The sequence below is a fragment of the Meriones unguiculatus genome, chromosome X (assembly GCF_030254825.1).
Source record: "Meriones unguiculatus strain TT.TT164.6M chromosome X, Bangor_MerUng_6.1, whole genome shotgun sequence".
Taxonomy (NCBI): Eukaryota; Metazoa; Chordata; class Mammalia; order Rodentia; family Muridae; genus Meriones; species Meriones unguiculatus.
Window position 1 is genome coordinate 13682625 of NC_083369.1, and position 22207 is coordinate 13704831.

The following is a 22207-nucleotide window of genomic DNA, read 5'->3' on the forward strand; positions in this document are numbered from 1 at the left end:
TCTCTGAGAAAATTAAAAAAATGTTCCTTGAGATTCATAGCTATAGATGGATATAAAGTATACACTTAACTGACACACAGAACTATCATCAAGCCAGACTCTGCCTTACTAGCCCCATGCTTGGTTGAAAACCTTTCAGTGTTTTGGGTCTCAATTTTCTCATGTACAGAAAGTGCTCTTCCTCATAGGACTGGTTGAAAGTAACAGACTGCTTAATATCATATCTAATATTCAGTGAACACCACCGTCCATGTACCCAAACTAATAAGAGCTACTTGTTCTGGATCAGCATGCATGTGCTCAGAGTTTCAGTGCTAGAACCATCAGGAACTCAAAAGTGATCTAGCCTGATCCTTTTATTAATAGAGGAATTTAGACACAAAAGGAGGGAGAGATTTACCTAAATGAATAGGAGAGTTGAGTATAAAAATAAAAATTTGGCCCTTTGGCTCAAGTCTCTTTATTATAGCACTGACTTTTTTATCATTTAGAGTCTTCTTGGAAAACATGGTTTGCTAGAAAGGGTTGGGGCAAAAACACTCAGTGTATGCAGATCCAGTACTGATTTTGGACAGCTGTCCAGAGTGTCATAAGCAACTACAAAACATATATTTGTTATTGACTAGCACTACAGTGAAGTTGAGTTCAACGCATCTGTGCTGTCTTTCATTATTTCAGTTATATACTTATGAACAATAGAGTATGTGGCAGCTTTAGCTTTCTCTGTAAAAAAAAAAAATGATCATGGAGACTGTAATATCAAAAAGCTGTTCCTGTATTTGATGGCACCTAATCAGAAATATAAAAATTCTTTCCCTCCAAACCTCTAGACTTTGAGTTTTGATTTGCCTGAAAAATACTGATTGCACTACTTTCCATGAATCTAGTGTCTCTCATGGTTGTCAATGAAAGAAAATTACTTTAAAATCCATCATAGTTGGGCATATGTGTTCCTACAACTTTGACTGAAATATAATTCTATCACAGGAATCTACTTTATTGCATTGTCCTTCAACCATTCTAATAACTACGGGTTTTATTACAACATACTCATTTAAATTTCTTAATCTTTAGAGTTCATGTTTATATTAATAAATTTCTTTGTTTAGTGAAAAAAAAGAGATAAAAAGAAAGGAAGGTACAATGTTGAGGTCCTACCATGAAACAAGGAAGGCTGAGGCTGAACAGACAGATGACTTACTATTTACTGCAGCAGTAATTTCTCCCCATCACAACCTCATTGGCACAATTTTTACAGTTCTCTGAATTAATACGATGCCCTTTCTAAGATGAAACACTGGCAAAAGAAATAAAATGGATAGAAGACAAAGGAAGGGGTAATCATTCACAACCCATTGCCACTGTATTAACACAGTTTCCTGTATCATTTTCTTACCAGGCAGAAGCAGTATTTCTCTAGGTGAAATACTGAAGGGTATAAAAGTTACAAAGAAAACAAGTAGATTGAATGAAACTTAGACAATCATACTAACACAGGTGTACGAGCTTAGGAGCAGATTAAAAAGGAAAACAGATATGAAACAAACAGTGTCTGTCACCATGATCTCTAAGGACTTGGCCTAGGAGGTCATATATATATATATAGATGGATGGAAAGGGAAAGATAAAGGAAATACCTTCAGGTGCCTGAAAAACAGAATTGAATAAGTACATAACTGACCAAAGAATAATAGCTTAATAATCCAAATGTTTATTGCATTTAATAAAAATTAAATGAAAGTTGTAATCACAGCTGAAGGATTACCTGTGCTTATAAATGTAAAATAAATTCAACTTTATATTTAGGTATTCATTACAATTTGCTGGTTATACTATTCATATCAACAATTTTATTACTATCAAATTATATTAAATATAAAAACGAAAATTAACCAAAACAATGTGAAATATGAAAGAAAAAGCAACATGAAACATGGAAATTAAACAAAAGGATAATTATTTTAAAATGTATCTTATATCAATTCAGTTAACATCCAATTCAATGATTTGATACCATAATCCTAAAATTCCATAATTTTAACAGCTAAGAGTACAAAGAGTTCACATATATCTCAATATTACAAAAAGAGAAAAAAAATTAAAGGAAACAAACAAGTTTCTTGTATTTTGTTTACTAATTCGAACTTACAATATTAACCTAACAACTAAACTTCATCTAACTTAGCCTACATTTGTCTAACTGAGCCTACACTCTTATGTATTCCAACTATTACCTTTCTTTGCAAGACAATATAACATAGTTATTTTTAGGAGTTTAAATCATGAATTCATTTTTACTATTGTTCTATTGTTTTAGCAACTTTTTTTTCAGTTAGTTCCTAACCCAAGCCTAAATTCAGCTGTTGTTAAAACTGCATTGTTCTCACTGATTTTTACTTTATTTTATTATTATTACTATTTTTAAGCCTACATATCACCAGAAAGAAAAACAAGTTAAAGAATTTCAAGAATTTGCTCATTGTTTTGGAATTTTTACCATTTCATCATTGTTTTGTGGTTTTTAATTTAACCACTCTCTGGCACAAGTTCTCTAATATACAAGATGTATTATTCCTGGAAATTTACATGAAAAATCACTGCATTTTTAAATTGCCACATTTTCTATGTATTTTTTTAAGCACACTGATGCACATTTAAGGCACATCTACCATACATTAGAAAAATTAACATTGTAAAGATTTCTTTTTCTTTCTGTTTTTTAAGTGGGTTATAAACAAGATTCTTCTCTATTTGTAAATTTTAAATTGATGTTTTTATTCATTGCCTCTCAAACTTGGTACCAGTTTAGCAGTTTCTTAGGAGCGTTTTAATCCAAGGCATGCATCATCTGAAATTTGTAGCACTTGAAAATGCTATAGATGCACATGAATGGACAGCTAAATTTGGAAGTGATTGTTTTATAAGGATTTGTTTCAGAAATTATGTAGTTTTTTCTTTAATTCAATCCTTCATTAGACAAAATTTTGGCAGATTTATAATTGAATTATACTAAAAATGTTTTTTAAATGGCATAGTATTTTTAAGTTTATAGAACTTCAAAAATAATAAAACAGTAATGCAAGGGTTAGGAACTATTTTTTGTTATTTGTTTTTTTTTCCCCCTTTTCTAGTTTTGTGGGTTTTTTTATTATTTTTTCTTTTTTGTTTCTTTTAATGTACACATTTTTTTCAATATGCTCCCAACCTGAGCACAAATTCAGCAGCACCTTGGCTACAATGTGCTTCAACATTTTACATAAACAAATATGCTTTTCAAAGTTACAGCTATCTAATCCCCATCTCAAAAACTACTGATACAAGCTAGAAGATATATTCCTGCTATTAATTTGTTCACTTCTCTTTTCTATTTGCTCCTGACCTGGGTACAAATAATGTAGCTTTGTGGCTATACTGTGTCCCAAATACTTAATATGAAGAATAAATATTTTCTACAAGCCAGTCACCACCCCCATAAAGGATAAGTAAAAGTCTTAATGAAGTATTGGTTAAAGTTTTTCAATTGACATTGTAATTTTTTTTTCATTTTGCACCTGCCAGGCACACATGTGGCAAATTTCAGAATTAACAATTTCATATGAAAACTTTAGTATTATTTTTTTAAATAATGTTTTAAAAGCTGGTACTAAATGTGGTTATATATGTGTAAATATTATCTATATTCCAAATTTTCCCACCATATTCATTCAAACAGTTTATTTCTGTTTTCAAAATCTAGATAAAATTTGCCATTCCTTTAAAATTAAACACATTTCTCTTTCTCAATATGTCTTATTAACATTAGGCAAAAATAAGTTTTTTTTTTAGTAAAATAAATTCAATGATAATTCAAAAAAAGTACTAGCATACATCAGTAGTAACATAAACATTTTTAAATAATCCCTGAATTTGTTCTATATTTATAGGCCCAACCCAATTACCAAAATCACTGGAATGCTTTTTTTTTTTTAAGTTTTAAAGTAACCCCCACATCACTAAAAGTCAAGACCACCTGCCATTTATGTAATGAAAATTCAACTCAACAGAAGAGTCTGATGATCTGTTTTGGTTGTTGTAATTAGACTTGACCTATAATTACTGAACAAAACAGAATATGTACAATAAGTGTTCAAACAAATGTATCTGGCTATTTGGTACATTAATCTATTCTCAGTATCATTAGCTTCAATTTGTTTGTCTTATTTATAGCATAAGAAAAAAATTCATATGAGACACTGTAGCTGAACCTGAAAGACAGTTCTCGTACCTAAAAGGTGGATTCTAACACTATTTCACCACCATTATTTGTTGTTTGATCACTAACTTCCTCTTGAATAGCTGGAAGGGAAGGTTTTGGGGTCAGAGGTGTCTCAGTCTTAAACAGGGACTCCATCCTTATATGTGTATTGATATAGAAGGATTTCTGAAAGGATTCAAGCGTGAAGTAATAGATAAAAGGATCAAAGCAACAATTCAGAGTTGCAAGGCACAAAGTGATTGGGTACATGATCTTTGCAAACCTTTCCAATAAGCAATTAGTAATGGCTTGAGAGCGTACCAAGGCATATAAAAAGAGAACAGAGTTGTATGGTACAAAGCATACCACAAAAACTGCCATATGCACTGTGATCATCTTCAACACTTTTTTCTTATTGGTCCCAATTTGAGACAGGGTTGCCGGTTTGCGGAGGGTTCTCAGCACCACGGAAGAGCAAGAAACATTCAATATCAGAGGAATGATGAACCCTACAACTTCAATAAATATGGTGATCTTGGACAGGTACGTCTTCCAGACGCGTTTGGAGAAGCCCTCAAAGCAAGTGGTGGTGGCATTGTTGACATTAGTGGTGGAGAACAAAGAGGCTGAAATACCACCACTGAGGACTAGGATCCAGACTCCAGCACACACAATTGCAGAATTCCTCCTGGTCCTAATGGTACGAGATCGGAAGGGATAAACAATGGCTAGGAAACGATCCACACTAATGCAGGTGAGGAAGAGCATGCTCCCATAGATGTTGGTGAGGAATGCAGTACCTGAGATCTTACAGAGGGTGTCACCAAAAGGCCAGTGGCGATTAAAGTTGTAAAATATCTTGAAAGGTAGGGTACAGACAAAAAGCAAATCAGAGAGGGCAAGGTTGGTGATGAAAATAGCAGTCTCACTTCTCATTTTCATGCGGAAGCAGAAGACAAACAAGGAGGCACTGTTGGTTATTAGACCCAGAATGAACACAACACTGTAGACAGCACCATTTAGATTATACTTGAAGGAGTCATCAACAATGCAAGCATTATTGTCAGTTGCATTGCCCAACCTGGGTCTAAGACTTGAATTTAAATCTTGGAATTGAAAGTCAATAAATCTTCTGTCACCCATGGATTTTTTTTTTCTCCCAGGGAGCCTGCTAGCAGCAGAGGTTCGCCACTCTTGAGATTAGGAACCAGGAGAGAATGTATTCTTCCTATAGGAGACAAAATAGAATGAGTCACCAATCTGTCTTCCCTTCAAGATTTCTGTGGAATAAAATATTCTACTTACCCAGGCAAGAAAATATATGTAATCTACTTGACTTGGCAAGTACTTTTTTGTTATCATGTACCACATGTAAATGTACTACAAAGGATATATTGCAGATATAGGAGAAATCATACAGTACAATAAGCAGAGCATGACAATGAATATGAATAAGGTGTATACTTATTCAAGAGAAATACTTGATAGCAAAGATGTTGTTAATGTGAAATTTGTAGATCTTCTCTCAACTTTCAAAATATTTTAAAAAAGGATTTGAATTAATTATTCAAGACCAGAAATCACAGCATTGATTCCTAAAGCATAAATTTTTCAAGTTACTCAAATGTGTACTGTTTACTCCCCACTATAATTAAAATACCTTCTCTGATTATTAACTTTATTGTATAAGATAGCAGATAGCTATAAAGCCTCCAGCACAAGCTCTAAAAAGTTATCAATAAACTATTAAAGCAATGTATTGGTTTACCTTTTTAATTATAAAACAGAAACTCAGAAGACATGATCTTTAGTTAATCAAATCTGTGAGTTAAGATTTTTTTTTTACTGCTCTACCCCAATTGAAATGTACTCTGTGTTTTTTGTTTGTTTTTTAAAGAGAGAAGGAATATTAAGTTGGGTGGTGAGAGGTGGAAACTGGAGAGAAACTGGAAGAGAAAAAGAAATATGATTAAAATATATTGTATGGAAAAAATTTCAAGGTGAAAAATAAATGTTTCTGCACTGTTACATCACATGGCCATCCCAAAAAAAAAAAAAGAGATGAAAATGTCAAACTACTCATTTCCTTCAGGAATTACATGATTCTCTTCCTTGCTATACCATTAGCCTAACATATATATGTTCCTTTTCTTCACCCACTGCTTGTCCCATCACCCATATTAATGCCTTCCTCTGCTAAAATAGACCTAGTCAATATAAACTTTTCTCATCAAACACAAATGACAGCTGGGTATGGTGGATCATGCCTATAACCTCAGGCACTTGGAGAGGCCCAGGTAGGTGAATTTCTCTAAGTTTGTGGCCAGAATGGGTTACATAGTGAGTTCTAGGTGAGCTTTAACTATATATTCAGAAGCTGTCTCAACATAAAGAGCAAAAAATTCCAAACGGGATATGAAATTTGGGGCTAGAACAGACTCCTCATACCTCTTTGTACAAAATCTGATCTGGTCATTTAGAGGCTTTCTTTCCAACACAGTTTTTTTTTATATGTGGTAGCCATTAATTCAATTGTCTGTGTACATATTTAGGCCAACAGGGTTTGAAGATACATGTAGAAATTTTATCAACTTTCTCCTGGGTTGATAGCTACTAGTCTGTCTTTCAAATGTGTCCCAAAATACATTGTGCATAAGTAACTGTTGAATGATTCTTTTGAGTAGAGATATGAAATGAAAGTAGCCTTTGTTCTCTGACATAGGCAGTAATGAGTTTTCACATGATTGTGTTGTAAAATACAAACAGTTGTTTTCTGAAGTGATTCCCTTTTTCACTCTTCCCTTCTAGGCACCGAGGAAACAAGTCAACAGACATCTGTTTGCATTAGAGAAGAGAGTAAATGACAAATCTGCTAGAAATACAGAAGATTGAAGTCACCTCAAGTGTCTGACTTGAGAAAAATATACTTAGCTTGAGAAAAAGTCCCTCACTGCAGTACCCAGAGGGAGAGATGACTTTCATAATATGGAATAAACACATAGGATTATCATTTTAACAGTGTCCCAGTTACAGTTGGAACCTGTTATCATGAATCACCATTCAATAAGTCTTTATGAAGTCACTCACCTAAAATCATATTTCTTCTTGGCCATTTCACCTCATAGACCCAGTTCAACTTTTCCCCAAAGCAACCTTGATGTACAAAAGCAAAGTATAGTAGTGACTTTGACCAAGTAAAGTCTAATAGAGATGGTCCAGATGAGGAATAAATAAAAATAGGCAGGGAAGTCAGAGAGGAGATGAGCAAGAAGGTGCCAGAAAAAGATAAACAGAGGTATGAAGAGAAAGAGGGAGTTAGAAAAATGGGACTTTTCTGGGCCGTCTACTTTGTATTAAGAATCTTGACAGAGGTTCCTCTAATCCCACCCTCACTACTTTATCTTATGATTTCCGTGTTTGTGAGATGAAAAGATAGTTTTGAATTGCTGTATTTAAGGACTCTGAAGACAATCAGCTGAAACTGAAAGACCTTCAAAAGTCTCAGTTAATGATGCTCATAGCTACAGGCACAAATTTTTGTTGTTTCTGTTTTTGTTTGCACCTGTGTTCACCAATGTAGTAGTAGAAAAAAAATAATGCCAAACTTCTCAATCTCTTGAGTCTATTAGTCCATAAGACTCATTTACACAAAAGAACACAATTTCCATTAAATAAAATCATTGCTGGAAGAAACCAAGAAGACAATGAAAGAAATAACTTCCTATTAACAGTCATATACATTTAAAGACTATAAAACCCAACATTAAAACCAGACTTCATCCATGATTGCAAAACCAGACTTCATCCATGATTGCCTGCATCTATCTTATACAATAAACACTGCAAGCAAGTTTACTTAACTTGGTAAAGGATTCCACATTAGGAGGCTTCTCACCTCTTCACAGAGGCCCCTCACATTATATCCCCTGCTTATATTTATGCCCAGAGTGCCACTAGTTCCCTGGCTATGTCTTATTTTGTACTTACATACGTATTCTGAATAGCTGAGTTTGTATCCTACTTTTACATTCAGTTTTTTTTTTTTCAGAAATACAATCATGTTGTTTTATTTGTTAATTCACATTATTCTAAATTTAAAAATCATAAATCACTGCATTATATTTATGGAATACAATGTGATTTATAAATGAATCAATACATATTTATATTGATTCAATATAAGGTGATTAAATCAAGTTGATTAATACATCCATCACTGAACTTCAGTTTTCTATCCCACAGAACATACACACTATACCCACAGCAGGAAGTCTGTAAATGTATGACAGTTCTACTCTGTTGCGATGGGAGAGAGAGGACCACAGACAAGAAAGCAGTACAGTCTCACTCTTAAAGGGAGGGCATGGGAAAACTGCCACGACAGCCCTATTCATAGCTCTCCCTTGCTTGAACACACAGCACCTTTGCTGTCTAGCAGGCAGGGTGTGGCGTCCTGTCCTAATACAGCACTGGAAGCAGAAAGATCTATTTCTGACTCAGACACCGTTCACTCTGTAACTTGGCTATACTGTTTTCTCTTTTCCTGAATAAACATTACCACTGAGCCTCACAGCTGAGGCTAGGAAGATTCAACAGGGCTTATGAGTACTTTGAGGAGCTTGCCAGTTCCAACCCTACCACAAAGAAACATTATAGAAGTCTGTTCCTCTTATCCATGTCTAGAAGTCCCCATCCATCTTTATAAGTATCCATAACTTTGTATTAGAAATGTATCCTTCTGTTAACCTCAAAAAGATCCCCCCTTGGGTTTGAACTCTTAACTACACAATTTATTTCTAACAGAGGAATTCCGGAAGGTGTCCCCATTGAACATCCCACATAGAGCTCCAGTTTATAAAAATGAGAATAGTATTTGCCTCTTGAGGTGACTATGAGAGAGAATTTTTTAAAAATTCAAGAAATAGGACTGTTTTTTTTTCTCCTAAATGTTTAACATAGTGTCCACTAAATGTACAGGTAACATTTTAAATATTTGAAGAAATACGGAAGAAATAGCCTATATGAGCTCCAGGCTATTGTCTTGTGAAGATGTTTATAACCAATTATTCCAACATACTGAACTAAAGGAGGGATCAGTGTTGGATACACATATTTTCATTGATATTGGTCAGAAACCAGGTCAGCTGGACTTTGATCAAGAAGAAATCCAAAAAGGCAGCAAGATGGCTTAACAGATAAAGGCACTTACACCAAACTTGACAACCTGAGTTCAATCCTTGGATCCCCATATGGTGGAAGGAAGGAACTGACTCTTGCAAGTAGTCCTGAGTTCCATATGTACCATAGTATTCAGATGCATGTACACACACATATACACATACAAACACACACACACACAGAATAAAATGTAAAAGTTTTTTAAAATAGACCTGAGAGTAAGGCTTCATGTGAAGAAGTGTAAGAGTGAGTAAGGTGGGCGTGAATATGATCAAAATATGTTATATATATTCATGAAAATATCATAAAATTATTTTGTGCAATTATTAGACAATAATGAAATATTTTATACAATAAAAAATCTGGCTATCATTTTTTTTTTAATTCTTTGACTACCAGAGCCCATTCAGGGAGTTCATAATAATGTCTATATTTTTCCATTTTTTTCTTTTTCTGATGCCCAATAATAATGGCATATACCATATTTGGAATTTGGGCGACCACTAGAAGAAATCCTTTGTTCCCTATAAGGATTATTAAATACATATATTAAATACATATAATATAATACATATAAATACATATAAATACATATAATATATATAAATACATATAAAATACATATAAATACATATATTAAATACTTTATAGCCTGTTAAAATTTCAGAAGTTCTATTGAAAACAAAATTATAAGTTTTGACATAAACCCAATACCCTAGAAAGCCTTGACTTAACTTTGTTCCCTGTCTAACACAGTCCAGAGCCCAGGAAAATAAAAACCCCCACATGTAGTATGCTCAAATTTGCTCCAGTTTTTCATGACATTAGGGCAGGTCAGAGTGCTTGTGGCCACTAAAGCACTTTGCTCTGGCCAAAGCTTCTGAAAACTGAAGCCCGGTGTGTTCTTGATTATACCTTGTAGCAGTAAATCAAAGCGAATGCAAAACCATTCTGATAGAGCAATGGGAAGTACATCTAGACTTTTGCTCCTCAAACAAGTGGGCTGCTAACAGATAAGTTTCCCTGATGGTAATAATGTAGGCCAAGTCACAGGCATAAGTAACACCTGGTTCCAGTTGATGTTCCTATGCATTGGTTAATATTGATCCATATCAAGCGTATGTGTTTGATACAATTAACACCTCTTTTTAAATAGCTTGTCTATATACAAACTGATTTTCACTGAAATAATTAAGGTTATTTCTGTCACTGTGGCCAACTAATCTGAAGACATCAAGAAAGGGCAGAAGCTCCAATATGAACAAAACTTAACTTCAGTGACTAAATTCATCATATTTTTATTTTCACCAAAATAACTAACCCTTCACCTAATGGCACATGACAACCCTTTGGGAATATTGGGGTATAGTGCTCAATATGATGGGACCAAAGATTGCATCAGAACTACTAAAGCAGAATTTTCCTTAGTACCTAGTTAGAGATTAAGAAAACTGCAGAGAAATTGCACTATCTAATATGATGAAATTGCCTGGAGTCTTAAGGCTCAATATCTCATCTTAGTAGAAGCCCCAGACATTCACAGAACATTATTGGGTGTTCCTGAAAGATCTCATTTTCAAATTATGCAAGACTCAAATGCCAACAGGACTCAGATTTATCCCTGTAACCAAACACACAAATTATTAATCAGTTTGAACACAAATTATTTGCTATGCTTGGATACTAGTTCTGATCATATGAATAAAAGCAGGCCTCATATCTATCTATCTGTCTGTCTGTCTGTCTGTCTGTCTGTCTATCATCTATCTGTTAATGACAAAGAAGAAATGAGTCAAAGTATCAACATTCATCTTCAACGAAATTGCCGGTATCATAATAAACAACCAGAATGCCTCTACTTTATTTATTCTGAAACTTTGAATCACATGGTATGTAATAATATAAAATCACTAGTTACAAAAATAAATGAAGAATAAAATGAAAAAAAAGATGAATTCTGAACAATGGTACTCACATTAGTTCAAACCAAATTCTGGCACCAAATTTATCTGAGACTTGAATAGTCAATGAATTTTCTGGAGGCAGATCACCAAAGATTTCCTCAGTTGAGTGCTGTGGAATAAAATAAACAATACTGTTCCAGAAAGACAGCTTCTCAATAAAACATATGCCAGGACTATAATGTAAAAAAAAAAATCATTACATAATATAAGCAGAGAGTATCAGAAACAACTTATTTCTAGTTGATAATAAATGTCTTTGATTTCATTATACCGCAGTTGAAGATAGCAGTTATTTTCCAAATCTATCACTGCTGCAGACATATCTTATTAGTGGTATTGACTGGAGCCTAAAATGTAAAAGAGTAACTTAAAATCATTTAAGATAACTAATGACAAAAAGAGCATAAAAATACTCCTACTCACATACATAAAGAAAAATAAATGAACAAAGATGTCTTTGGTGGTCTAAAGTTATATTAGCATGTTTTCTGTTGTCTTTTTCATTTTCTTTTTTCGTCTTCTGGCAACAACTGTTATGATTGGACAAAAGGAAAAAGGAAGGAAGACTGGGACAACAGGTGAGGATTCCATTGACTTGTCTCCAGCCTGTAACTCCATTAAATTTCTTCCTCTCCTGAACTGTATGAGAAAAACTTCCACTATTAGGTATTTGCAGGCTTACTGAAAATCGCATATCTTAAAGATTCCTAAACATACCTAACATAGGATATATGTATATTGAAAATCACAGCTCTGTACAGCATACTCATATGAAACAAGATAGATGTCGTGCTTGAATTCTTACAAGTGGCACCTACATTTGGATCCTACTCATTGTAGTACCTGTAAAGCATAAGTATCTGCTAATCCAAACTGATATGGTTCGTACAGCCACCTTCTTCTGAACAAAAGTTAAACTAAAGCAAAGCAGGCTGCCAAATGGCCCAACAACTCTCTTGAAATGTTTTTTCTTTACATAAGAAACAAAGCAAATAAAACCATTAGACAACATAAAATACACAGGATCACCTTATTACTAAAGAGATTTGATTTTCATTGACCTCTAGAGAGCAATATTGCTGATATGAAATAAATATTATTATATTGGTTTGCCTGAAAAGAAAATGAGATTTTAGCACTTCTTTCTTTTATGGACCTCCTTCTTGATGTAAACTATACATAAGCCTCTTTTATTTGAAATACAGAAAAAAGTAGGAGGTTAAATACCCAAGGTTTTTAATCAATGTTTCGACTGAAGTTAGTTACAGCATTCCCCACCCCCAAACACCAAAATCAAATCTTTCTTAAAGAGACTTACCCCCAAAAAGAGTGTGCTAGATGAGAGAAAGTACTCATGCCTACAGATAATTATCTAATATAAAGGTATTGATTTACTATCCTCATCAAAAGTGAACTATGGTACAGTAAGCAGAAGTTATTTTCTGGGCCTCAGTTTCTTTTCACTGTCCGTATTTGACACTGACTGAAAGAAGCCTTCATCTGGTGCCATGGTAGTGTCTTCACTGGCTGTTCCTGTCTGTCAATTATTTTCACTTCTGTTTGCTTGTCATGGCAAAACAAACACACAAACAAACAAAACCCTAAAAGCCTGTACTAAGAGTCATTAACTTTATTATACCAAATACAACAATTGATATATTTATTTGAATGTCAGAAATAAATAATATCAATTACTATGAAGAGCTGACTTAGAATTAGAGAGCAAGATGACGTTTACCTCCTAAAGTCATCCTCATGCCCTCATCTTCCTCATCTTCTGTACCGCCTATTCAACAGGCATATCCGTTTTAATTCTGGAGGTCTCAGCTCTTCAGTCCTCCTACCTTTTCACCTTGTCCCTTACCATATGGGGTTAACAGCCAACTCCAGAGTACAACTCTGCAGAATCAGTGGACTACATATGCACCCTTCTTATCAATTGTTTATCCCCTAAAAACCGAGACTGGATTCTCAGTACTGAGTGGCCTTCTGTGAAATTCCCAATTTTCAGTACCAACATAGACAAATGTAGGTTTTTTTCTCTTCCTCACTGTAGAATGCCAAGAACAGACTGTGTATGATGATAGACAGAGACTAAAAGGCAGCACAGACCAACTCACAGCAAGGGCAACAAACAGTGCATTTTCTCCCACAAAGGGAATTGAATAGATGAAACTTTGTCTAAGCCTAGCCTGAGTGTTGCTATGAGGCATCTTCCCAGTCCTTTTTAACTTAGAGAATACACATTCTGAAAGGCTGCCCTGATTGTTCCAAAGGGGCTTGCATTCACAGCTCTGACTGGCAGCAGGAGGTGCTTTAGAATGTAGTAGCCATGAGGTTTATCAGCTGAACTCATCCTTTGCAAGAGTGCAACTTCTCATTTTAACAAGGCAAAGGGATTTAAAATCTAGTTTTGATGGGACAAGCTGTTGGAATTTTGTTCTGAAAAGTAAATATGTGGCAAAGTCACTGGGTAATTTTGATTGTAAGTTACTATTGATGTTTTTATGTTACTCAAGGAGAATGAAAGATGTCATAATTTGGTAAAGCAGCAAAATGAATAACACCATTAAACTTTGAAATACTCTAATTATTCAGTTCCTCTGGTCATTTTATCACACAAAAATCATGATAAATTACATTGCTCCATTTCCTCCCAAAACAGAAATTACCTAACATACATTACTAATTGATTCAACAAGTCTTTTCACTAAAAATATTTAAACTATTCAGACTATGCAAGAACAGAGTTTTAAAGATGCCACATTGTGTTGCATGTACATGGCAAACAGCAATTAATTTCATGTATAATCAAAAATTATGTTTTGCTAGAATTAAGTTTTCATTCAAACATGATTCTTCCTTTATGGGCAAGTTCATGAATTATTCAATATAGCAAATGTCACATTCTTCATAAATCAATTAAGCATCAAAGGCATGTAGTGTATAGTTTTACTAGAAGAAACCTCATCATAATAAAAGCCACGTTAGCTCACAGTCTTTTGTAAACCATAGAAATATAACGCTAGACAAGACTTTCTAATTTGTTCTACCCTGTGATTTTGAATCAGCTCTTTAGAACTGTGTTTACATGAAACAGCCTGAAAATCCTGTCTCTCTTCCACTGAAATAATATTATTGCCAAAACAATAGAAATTCTTGGTTTTTCTTTTTTGGGTTTTTTGTTTGTTTGTTTGTTTTTAACCGTTCAACACGATGATCCTTGTTCAGTACTTCAGAACTGAAGTCTAACTTCTTTTCTCTAACACTCAAAGCATCAATGCTGAAGTTTGTTACACCATCCCCCACCCACAAACGCCAAAATCAAATCTTTCTCAAAGAGACTTACCCCAAAAAAGATTGTGCTAGATGAGAGAATGTGCTCATGCCTGTAGATAATTAGCTAATCAAATGTAAACGGGCAATTCGCACTTTGGAAGTGCATATTTTTATCCATAAAAAGAAACCAAAAGACAAAATCAAAACAAAACAAAACAAACAAACAACAACAAGAAGAAAAAAAAAGGGAAAGGTTAGCCCAGCCCCAAGGAGCAGACTCGGCTGGTGCAGCTCCTTACTGCAAACCGCTCATTCTGAAAATGTGAGCTTATTTACATTTATCTCTTTCCCTTTGTTAAGGACTCTTGAAGGCTGTAGCTCGCATGCCTTTAAAAACCAGGACACAAGAAAAGGCCCAAAGTCCTTGCTGGAGCCGAGGGCCGCCCGGGGGAACTCTTGGGGGTCTCAATAGGAAATGCTTTTCATTGGATAAGGAGGCATTATTAGGAGCCGTGATCCCGCCCAATCCCCTGTGCTTCATAGTTCCCTTAGTCACCAATGGGTGGACTGAAGAAGTTTTTCCTTAAAGAGCATTGCCGGGGAAAAGCAGTTTCACAGTCAAGAATTAGCTTAAGTGCCACTTGACAGGATAAAAAGTGTCTTTCCTGACCAATTAATTTACAGAGAAAGCTTGTCTGCCTGTCTTTGCCGGAGGACCGCTACCCTCTTACAATTCTAATGAGAAGGAGGAGACAACTCCAAACTGGGAGGAGCCGCCAATGTATGATCCTCCTTGTTTAAAACAATCACAACCGACAACATTAGTAAGAATTAAGTAGAGGACAGGGAAAACGCTAAGGGAACCGGAAATGCATGGTTATTACACTACATATAATTAGATTTCTGTCACTCTCCAAAACAAAATTCAATTCAGTATCATAGTAACTTGCTTAAGCCAGAAAAAAAAAAATGCTCTCAGACTATCCTGGTGGAGGTGTGCTAAATTCCTAGACTTACAACACTCCCCTTACTTGATCCAGGGGGTACTCTATAGCAAAAGGAGAGTCATTTCTTTTAAATCACTGCGTGGCAAGAAGTCTAATTACCATGAAAATTTCACAGGTTTACTAAAAGTAAAATAATTAGTACAGATGCACTCTGTACACAGCGAGCAGTTATCCTCAATTTTACCCCACTTCTCCCCTAGACAAGCTCTTAATCATAGAGGTGAAATGCCTTGGTCCTTGGTCAACCACACTGCTTCCCCTCTCCCGGCCCCCTCATCTCCACCCTCTCACCCCCCAGTTTTCTTTCTTCTCCTCCCTCACCCTGATCTGAGTTTGTTGTGGAAACTTCACTATTGGAACAGTGATTGCTAGCCTTTCCCTACTACCAGCACCCGCTGCATCCTTTTCTCCTCTATCTCCACACAATGCCAAAACCAACAACAACAGTACCGCCCTGCCTCTTCTTAGGAATGAAACCCCTTGGCAGGGATAACTTGCTTTCTTTTTTTTTTTTTTTTTTCTGGGCAGAATCATGTCCCCAGAGCAATGGGAGAGCTCTGTCTGCTTCATAACTTAAATCCACATAGTTAAGTTAAATCCCAAACAAAATATGTTTCATGATTGTTGATCTTCAGTCTATTCAGACCTGTTTTGGGGTTCCCCTTACTAACCATCTAGACCTTTAATAAGTGATTATGAAGTTGACACTTGTAACTGACTATAAAAATCTCTTTTCTACAGCCTTTCCCCAACCCCCACACACACATCCCTGTTTTCTGTTCCCCTCAGCCTATCTCAGGTTAGTTTATTTCTGTCTCTCACTAACATTGATTACATCATCACAAGTTATCTCCTCATTTACACTGGGCCTAGACCAGCTTTCCGTAGGCTGAAAAGGTTACAGATGAAGTCACTCTCCTGCAGAGTTTCATTCTTCAGTGGAAGGTAAAAAGACATATAGAGTTGTGAGACACCGAACAGATTAAAATAAAAAAAAAAAACGGGGGGGGGGGGAGTTCTGCAGTAGGTCAGAGAAGGAAAACAACGCACCAGAGTTAGAGCCAAAAGAGCTTCCCAGATAATGTGAGGTTTGAGTAGGACTTTATGAATGACCAGAGCTTAAGTAAAACAAAACGAAAAGGGATAACTTTCCAGGCTGTTTATGAGAAATGATAAAATACAGAAAATGAGGAATGACAGGAGAGGAGGAGCCTGGTTGTGAAGTGAAAAGAAAAGTGAGGTGAAGAGCCATTGAGACATTGAGAAATATTCTTATTGTAGTACTCAGTGCAATAGTGAGCTCAGTCTTTTTTTTTTTAATGTGGAGATGCTTCTTTTTGTTTGTTTGTTTGTTTGTTTGTTTTTTATTAATTACAATTTATTCACTTTGTATCCCCTCTGTAGCTCCCTTCCTCCTCCCTTCCCAATCCCACCCTCCTTCTCCACCCATGCCCCCCCCAAGTCCACTGTTAGGGGAGGTCCTCCTCTCCTTCCTTCTGATCTTAGTCTATCAGATCTCATCAGGAGTGGCTGCATTGAGCTCAGTCTTAATCTGTAGTGATGCTCACCATCTTTCAGAGGGATAAACATTCCTTAGTCTTCCAACACATCTCTCTTCATTTCTCCTTATGGGATGCAAGCATCTTTCTGATTTATCTCCAAAATGACCTCTTAGAAGGTCTTTAAATAATCACATGCCCCCAGATTATCACTCTTTCTTTGTCTAAACTTTGGTTAAAACTCATTTCTATTTTTTAGAATAATTTCTGGTTTCTCTCACTATGGACATTTCCAATTCTCCCCTCTGAGGAGATCCAAGATGGCGGCAACCAACATATCTGAGAAACACAGGATCCGAAATTGGTGATTAGAGGGATAGCTGGAGCCAGAACATCTACATTGAGGCTTCCTGGGTGCGAGGGGACAACCTGTGATCTGAGACCATTTGGATCCAGGTCACCTGCGGATATCTCCAGGGACTAAGAGTGGTGAATAGTCAACTCCCTTGGACTTCCCCTTGACTGGCCTCCCTCCTCAGAGGAGGCAGCTCATAGTACCCATTACTTCAAGCAAGGACCTCCGTGCTCTGTAACTGAGACAGCAGAGGCAGGCCTCCCAGTTCTGTGGCTGAGGGTGGCTGTATAGGCCTCCCAACAGGCTGCTGAATGGGCCTCCCAAGTCTGAGGGCAGCAGCGGGCAGCTGTATGGACCTCCCAGTGCCTCCCAGGGGGCAGCTGTACTAACCTTCCAGGTCTGCGGGCAGCTGTATAGGCCCCAGGACTACTGACCACTGTACAGGCTTCCCAGGACCTCCAAGTGGGTGACCATACAGGTTTCACAGGTCTGCAGCAGGGGCAGGCAGCTGTATGGGCCTCCCAGAGCCTCCCAGCTGGTGGCTATACCAACCCTTCAAGGTCTGCGGTGGGAGCTGCTGGGTAGTAGCTAGCCCTAATAGGAACCTCCATGCTCCCTAACTGAAACAGAAGTGGCTACCCCAAATAAGGATCTCCCTGCGCAGGAGATAAACAGGGGACACCACTGAGCTGACTGATTTTCCACATTCTCACTTGCCCCTGCAGGCCCAAATCTGAGAGTAGAGAATGGGGGAAAACCTGTGCTTTCCTATTAGGCCCGTTGCAAGTGAGTGTACCTTCAAGTGAGTGCTTATAGAACTCCAGATGCAAGGTCCCTCTATCCCAGCAGGCAGACATGGGATTCCTCCCACCCACACACCCACTGTGGGCAACATAGGAATTCTTAGGACAGCCTTCTCAACATGGAAGCCCCTGTTCTGTGGGTCTACCAGTGGAGTCTAGACAAACAATTCCTGGAGCCCAGACAGATCTGAACACCAGGAAGATAGTACCACAGGCCTGTAAGCCACTGAGGTATTCCGGACACCAGTGTATACCCCCTCCTGCACTTAAGCCCCACATTCTAGGCATCTACACACTCTAACGCCCTGTCCTTCAAGGCACACTTCCTCACACACACCCACGATTGCTCTCCCTCACTTGTGCACCTGTGCCTGCGACAGTCCTCCTTTAACTACAGCTGAAACACCAACATCCACTCTCAAAACAGTGGACTTCTCTCATCTTCCTGAAAAATACTCCAGACACCAGAGAAAGACAGACCTAGTATGAAGTACAGGCTCCACGAACAAACAGCGAAGGTTACTGATAAGCAGATGGCTAGAGGGCAGCATAGGAACATATCCAACAAAAATCAGGACATCATGGCTTTATTAGCAACCCCAAATATCAGTGGACATTTTAATTCATAAAAAATACAAGAAAATTATCTCAATTCTATGCTTATCCAGATATTAGAGTCACATAAAGAGGACACGAACAAAGCTCTTTTTTAAATTTTGTATTAGTTCATTTACTTTACATTCCAAGGGTGCCCTCTCCCTTCCCTCCTCCCAGTCTGGCCACTTCTCCTCCTTGTCCCTTCCCCTCTAGCTTTTCTCCCAGAAAAGGGATACCCTCCATATTAACCTTCCCCAACACACCAAGTCACATCAGGACTGCACATATCCTCATCCCCTGAGGCCAGGCAAGGCAGCCCTGCCAGGTAAAAGTGATCCAAAAGCAGGCAATAGAGTCCATGTTAGAAGCAGCCCCCCTCCACTCACCTGGTACTCCATTTGAAGACCAAGCCTCCCCTCAGCTACATGTGTGCAGGGGCACCTAGGTGTTTTGTGTGATTTGTTTGCATGACATTTTGATTATTGCTAATCTCTCCCAATTCAAGCGCCAAAGTTCCATATCCCCTTATTTGCAAATTACCATTCACAAAATCCCTCTTCCTGACCCTTTATCTTGAGCAACTAAAGTAACTATTGTTTTTTTTTTTAAACTTTCCTGCTGAAAACCCATGCTATTATTTCATACAACTTCATACTAATTCACATCAAGGGGCTGTATAAAGCCAAATAGTACACACATAAAGGGGAAAAAGTCCTATTGCCAAAAATGAAAACTTATGCTCTACCACCCTGTTCCATGCTGCAAACGCTGTAGTTTTGCTTATTTTGGTATCTGAAAGGCAGAAGAAAATGAAAGCTCTTCAGGATGGATCTCCAAATAGCCCCAGTTTACAGCCACACTAATTCAAAATATCCTTTAAAACAGGGCTCCACTGAGTTGCTGTTTTTGCTACAGAAGGTATAGAACGAATACGCAGCTGAAAAAGTGCTTTCAAAATAATCTGGGGAAGTATATGGTTCACTTTTTATCTGTTTGAGGAAAAAAAAGCAACTGAAATATAACTAAGTTCCACCTGGAAATTTATACACTTGAATCAAAACAAGTAGACTCTTAAGACCTTCACTCTCCAAACCTAAATCAGTTTTTCTTTCTACTAACAATATCAAAGGACTGGGTAAATTCACCCCAACTGCCAGCAGCGCAACACTATGCTAGTTTCCCTAGAAACAGTACAAATACCAAAGGATTTTAACTATGAGTATGGATTAAAGTCTAGCTAACAGTTTTAGTAACTTTCAAAAATCTGCAAGAAATATACTGCCTATATAAACCTCAAAGCAGTGTTATAGAGAAAAGGACCCAATTAATTACTAACTTTGCATTAATTAGCTACACAGTCTTTCACAAATACCTTGAAACCTTTCAGAAAACAAAGACTCTTATAGCCATTGTTTTGTATACGGTCTTCTTTTGTTTCAAGGGGAGGAAAGGATCAAGAGGTCAGATTCCCAACCAGTTCATTTAAGACACTGCATCCTTGAACGAACAGGAAAGAGATTTGAGAGCAGTCTCTGGGAGATTTTGTTTTCATCCTATCCTTCATACTGGGTCTCCTCCATCTCTTAGCTGTTTCTCAAACAGATGGGCTTTTCTTCTTCATAACTGAGTACCACTCAATAAATTTCAATTGCTTAGAGTTGAGGCATGCTTTTATTTACGTTTGGCCTGAATGTTAAGGATTGAACCCAGACTTTTGCTTGCTAGCTAGAAAAGTCCTGTACTACTGAGCTATATCCCTGGCTTAAGAACTAGTCTTCAGTCTCACAGTCTGTCTAATTGGTTTGATTTTGTATTCAATCATGCTATTCCTGACATGTTTATATTTTTACATGACATTCTTTTCAAGTACACATTAAACATACTACAGATAGACCACATGCTTAAGCCATAGAAAATAAGATTAAAGTCATGAAAGACATAAATAATGCTAGAGAAATTAAATTAGAGATAATCAACAGAAAGAAATTTGGGGAATTAAAATCATGTGATAATTAAATAATTAATTTCCAATTATCAGTATATCAAAAAGAAATCATTATAGAAACATTTTTAAATTAATAAAAATGAATATATATCAAAAAATTAATAATACAACAAAAACACTTCTCTGAGGGAAATTAATATATTAGTCAATAATAAAAGACTATTTTTTACTCTTAGACAGTAATAAACAAATAACAGATCATAAGTAGATTAGGTAGAGATAGATAGATAGATAGATAGATAGATAGATAGACAGATAGTTAGACAGATTACTCAAATCCAAAGAAACTTCATGAAAAGAATTAGTGTTACTGTATATAAAAAAATAAAATATGTAGTAGGAGAAATGGAAAAAATAATGAAAGTTATTAGATCTATTAATAAAAGATGAGGCTGGCAACCGATCTTCTATGCAAGAGGCTTATTAGGTGGATATTAAGAGAGAGAGACCATGATGGGGACATGATGGGGAGAAAGAGAGAGACTGAGGGGCGCCCCAATAGAGAAAGGAACCAAGAGGAAGAGCAAGAGAACAAGAGGGCAAGAGAAAAGAATAAGAGAGAAGAGTAAGAGAACGACCATGTTGTCCAGTTGTCCCTTTAAGGGGCAAAGTAACCATACCTTCCAGGTGCGGCCAACTGGCCAGCAACACATGATGACATCATAAATTGCTAGGTAACCCAGAAGCAGGTTTTGTTCCAAAATACTAACAAAAGAAAAAGTCACTTCTTTGACTAAATCAACAAAACTGACAAACTTTTAGCTAGATAAAATCAAAGGTAAAATAGTAAACGTAATTGTTGTACTTAAAAAATAAAAGTATTGGGAGATCCAAGATGACAGGATGAACCACCCAGGGTATCTGAACAGCAGCTCAGCAGTGAGAGCAGGGTGACCTGCAGGCCATACTGTGGAACGCAGAACCCTACATCTGTGTTTCTCAGGTGAGAGTATCCATGGCGATACTCAAAGGTCCATCTTCAGGACACCTGGCTAATACCAGGAAATATTCTCTGGCTCCCCCAGCACTAGTATAGCAAAAAGCCTACACACACATAGAAACTGAAAAACTATCCACTCAATGACAATTGGGTCAGGGAGGAAATAAAGAAAGAAATTAAAGACTTTAAAGAATTCAGTGAAAATTATGGTGCAACTTACCCTAACTTATGGGAAACAATGAAAGAAGTGCTAAAAGAAACATTCATAGCACTAAGTGCCTTCATAAAAAAATTCAGTGTATCTCATATAAGCAACTTGATGGCACAGCTGAGAGCACTAAAAAAA

The 22207-nt window shown here is 36.6% G+C and overlaps 1 protein-coding gene across 1 annotated transcript; it reads right to left on the reverse strand.

Moving 5' to 3' along the window:
* Positions 1 to 1616: 1616 nt before the first annotated feature.
* On the reverse strand, positions 1617 to 15315 carry Lpar4 (lysophosphatidic acid receptor 4). The gene is made up of 3 exons (XM_021627967.2): positions 14726 to 15315; positions 11388 to 11485; positions 1617 to 5462 (listed from the first exon to the last, which is right to left on the reverse strand). Exon 3 carries the CDS (start codon positions 5375 to 5377, stop codon positions 4265 to 4267), a length of 1113 nt encoding a protein of 370 aa, XP_021483642.1. The 5' UTR covers positions 5378 to 5462; positions 11388 to 11485; positions 14726 to 15315; the 3' UTR covers positions 1617 to 4264.
* Positions 15316 to 22207: the final 6892 nt, after the last annotated feature.

Coding starts and splice junctions, on each gene's coding strand:
- Lpar4 (XM_021627967.2), bottom strand. CDS start 5,377: ATGGGTGACAGAAGATTTATTGACTTTCAATTCCAAGATTTAAATTCA.